A 12,294-nucleotide genomic window follows, 5' to 3' on the forward strand; every position below is an offset into this window, starting at 1 on the left:
TGCTAGGGAATCGCGTGCCGACATGCCACGGCTTCGAAGCAGAAAAGAAGGAGAGTTGATCAGACATGAAGTGGATATCGCTGGTAAGAAAGGGTCATCATCAACTAAAGCATGCTGAACGGGCTCATATCCGCGGATGAGGAGCCACAGTACTGGTGGAATAAAATTGAATGAGGAGCGAAAACAACAAAAATCAAACAGACGTCATTAGGGAGATTTCGGGATATTCTGCTGAACTTATCAATCCGGTCCCGCCGAGTACCCCATCATATCAATCATTCGTTATAGAACTTTCTCATAATCAGATGCAGGAAAAGATTCACGTTGACTCGTAAGTGTCCATCGAAGAAGTCCATGAACTGCATGTTGTTGAACTGCGCTTGCAACAAGTCGTCCAAGGGCACCTGAGCGTTTGCCCCCGGGACCATCATTGGACCACTACTGCCATCGAGGGTGAAGACACCGACTTCATTGCTAGATATTGTGAGGTCGACGCGGTCCCATTGGCGCTCCGAGTAACCCTTCCAGTAAACCAAAACGCCCTTGTCGGCGAGGTTCCGGGCCGAGTACTTGTAGGAGCCGAACTTGAACACTTTGCCAGACTTCTGAAGCTCGCGTTGGTGGTCCCATTGTTTGGTAAATGGCATGAGGAATCTCTTCTTGCCTTTCTTGTTCTGCAAGGTCACCATCGCCTGCTCGATGTAGTCGTTGTAGGTTTTAAGCTGCTGTTCAAGCCAACCGGCTTGATCGTTGAGACGGCCCAGAGTAAGACGTGCGCTTTCCAATTCCCGCTGCCGCTGAATTCTACGGCGGTGCTTAGTGCGAATATCAATAGCAATGGCATTGAGGAGGTCTTGATAGTGGTTATCACGTCGAATCTTGCCGGTCCGCTCGAGCTGGAGAATGTTCTCAAGTGCAGTCCGTTTCAGCTCGGCGTATGTCATGGATGCGATATCAACCAGAGTGCTCGCCTCAGAGTATGCGCTTCGCTGGCTGCTATTCGCGGTTAACTCGTCCCGTACTAAGGTCATCCATCGTTCTTCGTCCTCCTCGGTGGGTGGTTTGACCATAATTTCCATAAGATTGGCGCCCGTCTGAACCCTAATGATGTAGAGGACACATCGTTTCGTTTCCATGAAAAGCGCTTTTACATCTGCTTCGGGATCTGGGAAGTTGTCCCGTTAGTCGAAAGTCACAGACAAACGCCTTGATAACAACCACAACTTACCTTCTACTTGCGCAAGCTTGGGATTTAACGTCAAATTGATTTCCGAGGAATTGACGCTCATCAGTTCATTTTCGTTGGTCTTCACGTTTCCGAGATCGCGGATTATCTCCCTTAGAATATCGTCGGGGTGTGGACAAATATAGTTGATCTCAGACGCAACAAGTTGGTGGATAGAAAAAATGTCGGACATCTTGATGTACAGCGTGGGCTTAGTCTTCGCGTAAAGATCATTGAATTCGTCAATGTCGAAATACGCTTCCGCATCTTGTACTGAGACCACTATATCCGAGTTAGCTCCTGCGCGTTGCTGCCCATGTACCTAAAAAGGATCAACTTACTGTCGCCCCAAATTTGGCCGAGTCGTTGAATTGAATCGGCAACATAGCTATTCAATGGCTGCAGGTAGACATTCTCCGTGCCAAACAGTCTTCCGGAGGCAACCTGAGCGACAACCTTGGCAATCTCAGACAGATTTCTCTTCTGTTCCTGTGTGAGACCACGTTCTATGACACCATATTTCTCTGGTTCAACCATGGCAGGCTGGAAGTAGTTTCTCCAGACCCAATGGCCGACGGCCTGGAGGATGAAGCCAGGGTCCTCTCCTGGGAACCGGGAAAGGAGGCACTCGTACATCTGTTGGGTAATATAACGAATTCCAAAAGGCATGCGATAGAGGAGTTCTTCGAGCGCACTGAAGAACTGGTCTGCGATGTCACGCAGATCCTGCAGATTTTGGATAAATGTCGCTCTCGTTTCAGGATCTCTGATGGCCTCTTCTCTGGGAAGGTCCAGCGGCCGCCGACTTCTCCTGCCGGTACGCAGTTCTTCGTTATTGATCGCCGAACGGTAGATTTGGATGGGGTCGCTTTCCAGATCCAGCTCTGGATTCTCGACCACGTTTTCCCTCACAAGTGGCCCAAGGACATCGCGCATGAATTTTCGATCCCGAGGAGATTTGATGTATGATGCGAATAGCTTGTTCCAGAACGAGTTACAGCGGAGATATTCATGTAACGAATCAAAACTTTCAATCTCCTCCTTCGCTGAGCGGGATAGTAACTTGATGAGGTAGTACTCCTCGCGTCTCTTCTGGGAATAACCGAAGAGCCCCATCATCAAATGCCTTATTCTCTCGTACTCCTTTTCCGGTGTGTTGAGCTCTCGCAGTCTGCGGAAAAGCTTGGCGAGGTACTGAGATTGTGTTTGCAGGAGAAAGAAAAGCACTTGATAGTGCTCCAACTTTTTCCTGGATGTCTTATTCAAGGCTTTGAGGTCAAATGGGTCTTTTGACGAGATGTCTGCATTGGACAAGAGGCTGCCAACATGGCCTCCAAAATGCTTCTGATGTTTGACGACTTCGTCCAACGTAATCTTGTTCTTTACCAATAGAGCAATCTTGATATCCAGTTGACTGATATATTGTTCCGCCAGCTCATTTTGCCGGACCTGTTGCACGACCAATTTTCTGAGTCGTTCGAATTCGATTTCCTCATCAAAATCGAATTCACTGTCGTTCAAGAGATGCACGAATCCTTTGACGGTATTGACTGGGGGGTTTTTGCCGGTTGTGAGGCTCTTGTATGCCTGACCCTGGATTCTGCCTCGCACAATGCTCTGCGCCTTGATGACCCTTTCCATGTTGGCCCGATAGTATTGGCGCTTTTCTTCGAACTTCGAACGGATGATATGTCCGCGCATGCGAGATTGTAGGTCCGTGATCAGTTCCTCTTCGGCTGCTAGATCAGCCAAATCCTGGCCGACGTCGACCCGAACGATCATCGCACGTATATGCGCCTGCAGCTGGCTAACCTCGTCCTCACAATCTTCCAGTTCATCAAGGACAGCTCCAACTCTGATCCTCAGAATTGCGGCTCTGGAGAGAGCTTGAAGATCCACAATCATGTGTTCCTGTGCTCGGAGGGCTTCTGCGTCGGCTTCCAGGCGCCTTCTTAGGATAGCAGCTCGGGCCGCTGACTGTAGCTGCAGAATTGACCCTTCCTCTTGCACCAACGCCGCTCTCTGTGCGCCGAGAGCGTCCCGTAGGCCTTTTGCTCGAATGATACTCTGGAGCCCAATGATTGACAGAGTGTGCTCCCCTAACGCTTGCCGAAGAGAGTTCAGGTGTCCCCTCACAGCTCCACCACGGACGAAAGCCTGCAGAGATATGCATTCATTCTTTGTCTTTGCAAGTGCGTCAGTGAGTTGGGAATAGCGGTCTCTGGCCGCCAGAGCTCTAGCACCGGCTTGAATTGATATCACGGACGGCATCTCTTCAGCGAGAGAACTCTTCAGATGAATTATGGCTTTACGTGTCAACATTCCTCGAATCGCAGCTTGCAGCTGTTGCACATTATCTCCAGTGTTCTTGATGTCGTCTTGTTGAGCGCTCAATTGCCGCCGGAAATGAGCACCTCGAATGAGCGCTTGGAGTTGTGTAATTCTGTCTTCAGCGCATTGCGTCTCGTCGTGTTGCTTTGAAATCATTATCCGACAAAGAGCGCCTCGCACAGCAGCTTGCAATGCGATGACTCGAGGCTCTATGGCTCTCGTGTCTTCGTACACAGCGCAAACTTTCTTCCGTTGCAGGGCGCCTCGAATAGCCGCTTGAACCTGCTTGATGCCTGATTCTTCTTTCCGCGTCCGACTCCGGAGATACTGGACTTGAGTTCTTGCCTTTGCGCCTCTGATGAGAGTCTGCAGCCGCAGAACCTCAAGCTCCTGGGCTTGGCACCATTCCCTCTCACCTTGCTGGCGGGATCGTACAATGAATCCTCTGCAGGCCGCCTGCAAATTTACTGCAAAAGACCGCATACTTAGCCGATACTGAATGACCTGACGGGCCCAGTCGCCACGAAGTCTGGACTGGAGATCGATGAGGAAGGGTTCGAAATCCCACAGTTCGTTCATGACATTGCCAAGCTTCAACCGCAACATCGCGCCCTTGATCTGAGCCTGGAAATCGGTGATTGATGTTTCATTCTCGTGGAGTTCGCGCTCGATTCGTTCTTCTTCGGTTTCAGGTTCTGGCTCTGGTTCTGGCTCGGGCTCTGCACCAAAGTTCGCAGCCATGCCGGAGAAGCTGGGCATGCTTACTCCTGACTTGTCTAGCCCCTTTTGCGTTTGTTCGAGCTCATGGTGCTCGAACTCGAGTTGGCCGACAAGATTTCCCATGCGAAAATCCACCAGACCTTTCTTGAAGAGCAACCATGACAAAGCGTGCACGCAGTGGATGACCTTCGGAATGTTCTTCTTTTCGTACAGGTCAATGAGTTCGAACCTGAATAGCTCGGGTAACTCGACCTCGTCTAAAAATCGAAAGAACAAGGCTATATTGTCGGAGTGTCGATACTGCAATTTCGGGTGCCTGAAGATTCGGAACGTTCGGTTAGGATACATCGCCTGCACGAGTTCTGCGAGAGTGACGCCATCTCTGAGGGCTTCCTCCAGTTGGACGATTGGCGGGATCTGCTTCTGAATGACCTCTTCGATCCATTCCTTGGCTTCTCCGATGTGGCAAAGATACTCGTACGCCTGCAAAAATTGACGTTGTTTGTCCATCCAATTACCAGCCGCCCAGGCCGACGCATTCTGCTTTCGAGCAGCCCTGGAGCCCTGCGTGCCCGCAACAGAACCCGCGCGCTTCAGTCGTCGTCGTCCTTGTAAACCCACTACAGAAGGACTGTAGGTTTCGAGAGCAAACTCCTCAGTGTCACCCGATTTGGCGAACTTAGACAAAGTACGGAGGTGGCCCGTCGATGACTTCTTGAAAGTCTCTAACTCCGGTGTTGAGAGGGTCGTCGTAAGAGGAGGTGGAAGCGGGTTAGACAGACTATGGGAGTGATGTGGTCGCATATGCGGTCGAGAATGAGGTGAAACGGCGTGAGGAGATCCTGGCTGTACGGAGTTCTTTCTCGGAGGGGTTTGCGAATTGAGTGACTGCCGTTCGGTCGGTCGGTCGGTCTCCAAACTGTGTGGGTGGCGTGAATCAGGAGTTTGAGGGCGGTTTTCCTTCCAATACTGTGGATTATCGACGGTTTGACTTCTCGTATGCCGATATACAGACGTTTTACTCATCGGAGGGGACGCATTAGGAGCCTGGGGAAGTGGTCGCAAGGAACGCCGAACATTCTCATATGTCGTCGCCGCGCTCGTCCAGCTTCCCCCTTCAGAGGTGTCTTTTACCATTGTCCCCAATGTAGTCGAGTTTAGTTCACTTTTGCCTCGTCGGTGGCCGATCCGGGAAGCAGACCCCATCGACGCATTTGACGAGACGGTACTGGTTCGACTGGGAGCTTGCGAATTTGACGAGAGAGAATAGACTGATGAACTTGTGGATGCGGTCGAGCCATGTCGGAGCGGGCTCGAGGTATGTTGCGGAAGATCGGTCTGTGTGCGTCGTGGAGAAATTGGCTGACTCGCCATCACTGATGACGTTGCGTGGGCAAGAATGCAAAGATCAAGAGAAATGGGTAATTTTGAACTTCAATTGGCCGCATGCCTGCTTCGTAAAGCAGAAGCGGTGCTGTAACTGTAAGTAGGCCGAGTATCTAATGCGCAATAGTACCTGACTACTTTTGGTTGAGACGGGAATGTTTATTCAAGGGAGGGACCGCATTGCCCTATGGCAACCGAAAGAATTGGGCGGGTAGATCGGGGTTGATATAGAAACGCGGTGGATGTAATGTAATGCCTCTCTCTTTGCAGAAGAGGAAGCGTGAAGGAATCGAAAGCGGGAGAGAAATCGTAAATATGGAAAGAGCAAAATAGGAATCAACGACGATAACAAAGCGATTCGACCTCTCGGGAGATGTGAACGCAGGAGGGAGGAAGAAAAAGAATACAGAGTAGAGAATAGATGAGTATGGAGTGGGATGAGAAGGCGCTACCTAGGTACCTTTTTTTCAGTTGGATAATGGCCTCCACAGAGATACTGATCTTGATGTCCCAGCCCCCTCTGTATCTCTGTCAAGTCTCAAGGAAGCAAGCAAGCAATAATCAGCAGGGCAGGGAAAACAAATCTCCCTATTGGGTATGGTTGGCGCCATCAGGTGACTGTGCCACACCTTCCTCGTCCATTTATGGTAACTATCATCCTTTTTCCAGCCACAGATCGCTTCACGTGCAGCCCACTTATGGCACATCCACGATCCATCTCTTCTGCTTATTAAGTGTCAACGATGATAAAGTACTCCAGCTGCACGTGTGATCAGTCCAATACACCAATCTGATAACATGTTTAAATCCAAGATTCAGCCATTATCCAAGGGAGTTTGCTCACTTTGATACTAGTAACTATAGCACTCTGGAAGATTATGGATTGTTCGGGATGACCGATGGAGGCCAGGGATCGTCTGCGGGGCTTATCACGATCTCCAACCTGGTTCACCCGTGCAACCGGGAACATATTATTATTATTATCATCAAAATGACATGCAGTCATAGATCCAATGGGGCCAGAGCGTCTCGAGTCTCTCGGTTCTCTCTAACAAGTCTTTAGAATTTTTTCGCTTCTGTGGAGGACAATTGCCTGTAGGCCAGAGGTACTACGGAGCAGGAGTTAATTAACACACGGATGATTCAATAACCCAGTGACAGTGGCTGGCTGAAGAGTCTTTTAAGTTAGTCCAGCTCTTTAGAGTAGAACAAAGGAAGTCCATCATATGCTTATATCGCAGACAAAAGAAACCAGAGGACATCATCTTGAGTACAAAACCGCTTTGTTACCATTAGACGCTCTGACTCCTGCGTTGATACGCGATTGGCCAAGAGGTGCGACTTTCATATAGACAAGCGCGACCTGGGTCACCATCGAATAAAGCCTAGAGAATCTGCATTTCAGCTCATGAGATGATATCTCATCTTCTCATTAGAATTTGCAATTCTATGTAGAAACTAAAGAGTCAATTATCGCCAACACTCCGAGATCGCGGTGTTGAGTCCATTACCCGTTCGTTGACATTATCCACCAAAGAACGGGTAAGAACCCCGCCTGTCCATCGGAACGAAATATACTGTAGGTACACACGTTAATCTTTCGGATACTCAACACTTACCTGCCTATGAACGATAAGAATCAAAGAGGAATTCATCAGAGCAACTTAATAATGACAGAGTCGTTACCATTCTACCTCTACAAACTGGTTCCCTCCACGTCCCCAATCCGGGAGCCACTTCCCGAGCGCTTACCCGTCAGCCAACTCGACCAGGAGTCTGGCTTCATCCATCTGTCAACCGCCTTGCAAGTTCCAAACACATTGAAATACTTCTTCAAGGACGAGCCGTTAGTCTATGTACTGCGTATAGAATTCGATCGAGTCATGGCCGATATTAGATGGGAGTCGCCAGATGCAAAGGTTTGTGGGCCGCGACCCGATGAAGGTCTTTTCCCGGTAGGTTCTATCCTTTCCCTACAAGACGTAACCTCCGCCTTTTCCTCGATTCATTCGTGACCTACTACTCAAAGCGGAGGTTGTGAGAATATCTACTGATTGCCCCAGCATCTATATAATGGGCTGAAGCTGGGAAAACACGAGGTTGAGAGCATTGCGGTCTTGACGAATGAGGCTGGGTGGGACAAGGCGATCTCACAGGCGAAACCATGGCTTTTGTATTAAAATCAGAACTATTTGGTCAATTACGATGCAGACTAGGTTTGACATGTCCAAGCTCTACTCAGAGATCCCTCGGATTAATCACCCAAGGGATAGCAATGCATGACCTGCCCGTCTGCACAATTCTCAGTTGGCTCGTCCTCATCCAAAACCTGAGACACAAGCAAAAGGCGCACTTACAGTAAAGTGAAGCGTCGGCACTTGCAAGAAACACGAAAGTAGTCGCTACTTCACTTGGCTCACCCGGTCGACCCAGGGGAGTCTTTGAGCCCCAGTTGGCCATCTGTTCAGCGTCCCTAGTGTCGGCCTGGATCGGGGTGTAGATAGCACCAGGGCTGTTGAATGAGGCGATTAGCTAAGAATTGTGTGAAGGAGTTCAACTCTTGGTCACTTACGCAACAGCATTCACTCGAATACCCTTGGGAAGCAACTGAKACGCTAGAGATCTGGTGAACCCGACAATGGCACCTTTCGTGGCCGCATAGTCCACCATACTGCTTGAACCTCGGAAGGTCACGACAGATGTGGTGTTTATGATGCTATTGATATAAGAACGATGAGTTAGTTGCGCACACTGCAGATCGAGGAATACTAACGAGTCGCCCTTTGACAGGAATGGCAAAGCATATTTCGTCAGAGCCATCATCTGGATGATGTTGGTCCGGAAGATATCCTCTACCTTGTTCAGGTCGATATCCGCGAAGTTCTTATTCATATACTGTTTTGAGGCATTGTTGACCAGGACGTTCAGTCTCTGGAACCTGCTCTCGTATCAGTCGGTGCAATATATGACAATTAACAAAGACCTGTGGTTACTTGTTCATATGTTCCTCCACGGCCCTTCGACACGTATGGTGATCCCTGAGGTCTCCAGCGACGAGTAGACATGACCTCTTCTCGAGTTCAATGGCTCTTTTGGTCTCTTCAGCGTCATCTTTTTCTTCGGGAAGATGGACAATAGTGATATCTGCCCCTTCGCGTGCCATCAGAATGGCAACAGCTCGGCCAATTCCGGAGCTATACGCTCGTCAATATTCTTCATTGAGTAGCGCACCTAAAGCTGTCCGACATACTCTCCGCCGGTGATGAGGACCTTCTTGTCCTTCAATTTGCCAGAGCCTACATACTCAACAAAGTGACCTCTTGACTCCAGTTTCGTCGCTTCGCTGGGCGGGACCATATCCTTTTCAAGTCTAATAATCATGTCCTTAATACCGGAGCAGTTAAGGGCCACACAAGGAGGTACGAAATACTGACCCTGGTTTCTTCTGACTTTGTGGTGCCTGAGGCGCTTGAAAAGCACCTTCCTTGCCCATCTGTGATGCCATTTCGAAGTGATCTACTAGCTTGATGTAGACGAGTGAAGTTTTGCTCGAGCCTTCGCACTGGAAGGTTGAGTAGACACCACCCCTGCGAGTTATTAAATAGCACAGTGCATCAGGTCTGCTGTCACTCTGGCGTCACAGTGTCGCAAATTGGCTATGTAAATATACAGTCGAGCGCAGTTCAGTCTACCATGGGTTAGTACCTTACGGAGCAGTGACTTTGGAACTCTTCCATTTGTGAACAGTATGCATGTTGTTATCATTCGATCGAGGTAAGGTATATTGCTATCCTATGTCTTGTGCACGACTTCCCCTTCCTGGCTGATATGTTCCCGGCTGACATGTTTAGACAAATATGACCACCTGTATCCAGTGATCTAGACTGATTGCCGAAGCAGCTGAGCTAAAGCATAGTATAGGTTTCACGTCGCAGTGCATCACAAGAGGCACCTACTAGCAGTTACCTTGACTCAAGCAGCTTGTTGTGTGTGCATTACATGACCAGATATCTGAGACTACGCTAACTATTAGCATAGGTCCTGTCATGTATAGTGGAAACCCGGTGCCCAGTATATGCCAGACGGAGTACAATCCTTCAAGTCCTGCGCGTGGAATCTTCACATCCAGTCAGACTATCGCAAGATTATCAAATGCGATTATCAAGCAATATGCCGCCCCTCAGGCTCACCGCCTTAAGAGTTTTCGTTAAACAGCCAATTATAATAACAGGCTCCGCAATCAGCACATTGACTATACCATTTCCGGTATAACACCTGCCGGGATTAGCTTGTGCGGCAGACAGTCAAAAGGCAATTTTTTTCCCCTCGAGGTTTTCTCTCTTTTTCTTTCTTTCCTTTCTTTGGGAAAGGAAGACTTTCTCCATCAACAGAACGTTTCTATCGTCGATCTGTTGATTATTTTGATCTGATACCCGTCTCTGCGAGTTACGATAGAAACCGTAGAGTCTGTCTCTTTATATACACAATGCCCATCGCCAACGGTGACTCGCTCGGCCGCGCCATGAAGGCAGAGATTCAGGACCACACCAAGGCCCTGGAGGTCCTGGAAAAGGAATACACTACCAGAGATGGCCTTGATGTTGATACCCTTCTTGATTCGGACAAGCACGGAGCATTGACTTACAATGATTTCCTGATCCTGCCTGGGTACATCGGTAAGATAGTGGAAACTCGTCCTTTACGTAACAGGACCGTTTGTTCATGATCATGACAGGCTTCCCTGCTTCCGATGTTACTCTTGATACTCCTGTCACCAAGCGTGTCTCGCTGAAGGTTCCTCTTCTCTCCTCTCCCATGGACACTGTTACCGAGCACAACATGGCTATCCACATGGCTCTTCTGGGTGGTCTGGGTGTCATCCACCACAACTGTTCCCCCGAGGATCAGGCCGAGATGGTCAGAAAGGTCAAGAGATACGAGAACGGCTTCATTTTGGACCCTGTGGTTCTCTCTCCCAAGGCCACCGTTGGAGAGGCCAAGGAGCTCAAGGCAAAGTGGGGCTTTGGAGGCTTCCCCGTCACTGGTAAGTGCACAATTCTTCTTCCTCTCAGCTGTCACCCCCTACATGATGATTTTCCATCTTATCTCTTATAACTTTCGTTCCACTGGAGCAACGAGAGTTGCGATGTAGAGAAACGATTCTATCTGAAAACGACAACGCATAATAACTTGTCTTCATCACAATCACTCTCTGCAAGCCATTATCTAATTTGTGATTCTGTAACAGAAAACGGAACTCTCCGCTCCAAGCTCGTCGGTATGGTCACATCCAGAGATATCCAATTCCACACCAACCTCAATGACCCGGTCACCGCCATCATGTCCACCGACCTTGTCACTGCACCTGCCGGCACCACTCTGGCCGAGGCCAACAACGTTCTTCGTAGCTCCAAGAAGGGAAAGCTTCCCATTGTTGACGCAAACGGAAACCTTGTCTCTTTGCTGTCTCGCAGTGATCTGATGAAGAACCTCCACTACCCATTGGCGTCTAAGCTACCCGACTCGAAACAGCTGATCTGTGCTGCTGCTATTGGTACTCGTGAGGAGGATAAGCACAGACTTAAGCTTCTCGTCGAGGCTGGTCTCGATATCGTCATCCTGGACAGCAGCCAGGGTAACAGCATCTACCAGATCGAGATGATCAAGTGGGTGAAGAAGACATTCCCCGAAATTGACGTTGTCGCCGGTAACGTCGTCACTCGGGAACAAGCCGCAGCTCTGATTGCTGCTGGTGCCGATGGCCTGAGAATTGGCATGGGCAGCGGCAGTGCCTGTATTACCCAGGAAGTCATGGCTGTCGGTCGTCCCCAGGCCGTTGCCGTTCGCAGCGTCGCTGCCTTTGCTGCCCGCTTCGGAGTTCCTTGCATCGCCGACGGTGGTATCCAGAACGTTGGCCACATCGTCAAGGGTCTCGCCATGGGTGCCTCGACCGTCATGATGGGAGGTCTCCTCGCCGGTACCACCGAGTCTCCCGGTGAATACTTCGTGAGCAACGAAGGCCAGCTTGTCAAGGCCTACCGTGGCATGGGAAGTATCGCTGCCATGGAGGACAAGAAGGCCGGTGCTGGTAGCAAGGATAGCAAGGCCAGCAACGCTGGTACTGCCCGTTACTTCTCCGAGAAGGACCGTGTGCTTGTCGCTCAGGGTGTCGCTGGTTCCGTCCTCGACCGTGGTTCGGTCACCAAGTTTGTCCCTTACCTTGTTGCGGGTGTCCAGCACTCTCTGCAAGACATTGGTGTCAAGAGCCTTGACGAGCTCCACGACGGTGTCAACAAGGGCATTGTTCGTTTTGAGATGAGAAGCGCTAGTGCCATGGCCGAGGGTAACGTCCACGGTCTGCACAGCTACGACAAGAAGCTCTACTCGTAAAGGTCTTTGTTGGATGTGAAAAGCGTAACTTCTCTTTACGTCTCTTCTCTCTCAGGACTTGTCAGTCAGGCTATATTCACATGATGATACACGCTTGGTATGAAAGTAAAAATTGGGCATGATGGTTTTGGAGTTTTGACATGGAATGCACTTCGGATGATTTTCTTGTTCAACCACAATGTTGCTGTTCGAAGTAATTATGCTTGCCATCAGGCAGTTCATTTATGAATCAAAAAGGAAAA

At 49.5% G+C, this 12,294-nt stretch overlaps 4 protein-coding genes across 4 annotated transcripts; 2 read left to right on the plus strand and 2 right to left on the minus strand.

Annotated features, from left to right (window-relative positions):
* Positions 1-275: 275 nt before the first annotated feature.
* On the minus strand, positions 276-5,650 carry Asppvi_001277 (putative Ras GTPase activating protein; the record flags this gene model as incomplete). The annotated part of the gene is made up of 3 exons (XM_043297578.1): positions 276-1,165; positions 1,229-1,507; positions 1,567-5,650. The coding sequence occupies 3 exons, from the start codon at positions 5,648-5,650 to the stop codon at positions 276-278; spliced, it is 5,253 nt and encodes a 1,750-aa protein (XP_043153513.1).
* Positions 5,651-7,332: 1,682 nt separating this feature from the next.
* Asppvi_001278 (DUF952 domain-containing protein) lies at positions 7,333-7,842 on the plus strand (the record flags this gene model as incomplete). Its single annotated transcript, XM_043297579.1, has 2 exons — positions 7,333-7,617; positions 7,726-7,842. 2 exons carry the CDS (start codon positions 7,333-7,335, stop codon positions 7,840-7,842), a joined length of 402 nt encoding a protein of 133 aa, XP_043153514.1.
* Positions 7,843-7,916: 74 nt separating this feature from the next.
* Asppvi_001279 (oxidoreductase, short-chain dehydrogenase/reductase family) lies at positions 7,917-9,167 on the minus strand (the record flags this gene model as incomplete). The annotated part of the gene is made up of 7 exons (XM_043297580.1): positions 7,917-8,014; positions 8,083-8,174; positions 8,235-8,378; positions 8,436-8,600; positions 8,656-8,856; positions 8,913-9,032; positions 9,097-9,167. 7 exons carry the CDS (start codon positions 9,165-9,167, stop codon positions 7,917-7,919), a joined length of 891 nt encoding a protein of 296 aa, XP_043153515.1.
* A 981-nt stretch (positions 9,168-10,148) lies between these two features.
* On the plus strand, positions 10,149-12,052 carry Asppvi_001280 (putative IMP dehydrogenase; the record flags this gene model as incomplete). The annotated part of the gene is made up of 3 exons (XM_043297581.1): positions 10,149-10,338; positions 10,398-10,706; positions 10,911-12,052. The coding sequence occupies 3 exons, from the start codon at positions 10,149-10,151 to the stop codon at positions 12,050-12,052; spliced, it is 1,641 nt and encodes a 546-aa protein (XP_043153516.1).
* Between the last annotated feature and the right edge of the window lie 242 nt (positions 12,053-12,294).

Source organism: Aspergillus pseudoviridinutans, assembly GCF_018340605.1.
Source record: "Aspergillus pseudoviridinutans IFM 55266 DNA, scaffold_1, whole genome shotgun sequence".
Classification (NCBI taxonomy): Eukaryota; Fungi; Ascomycota; class Eurotiomycetes; order Eurotiales; family Aspergillaceae; genus Aspergillus; species Aspergillus pseudoviridinutans.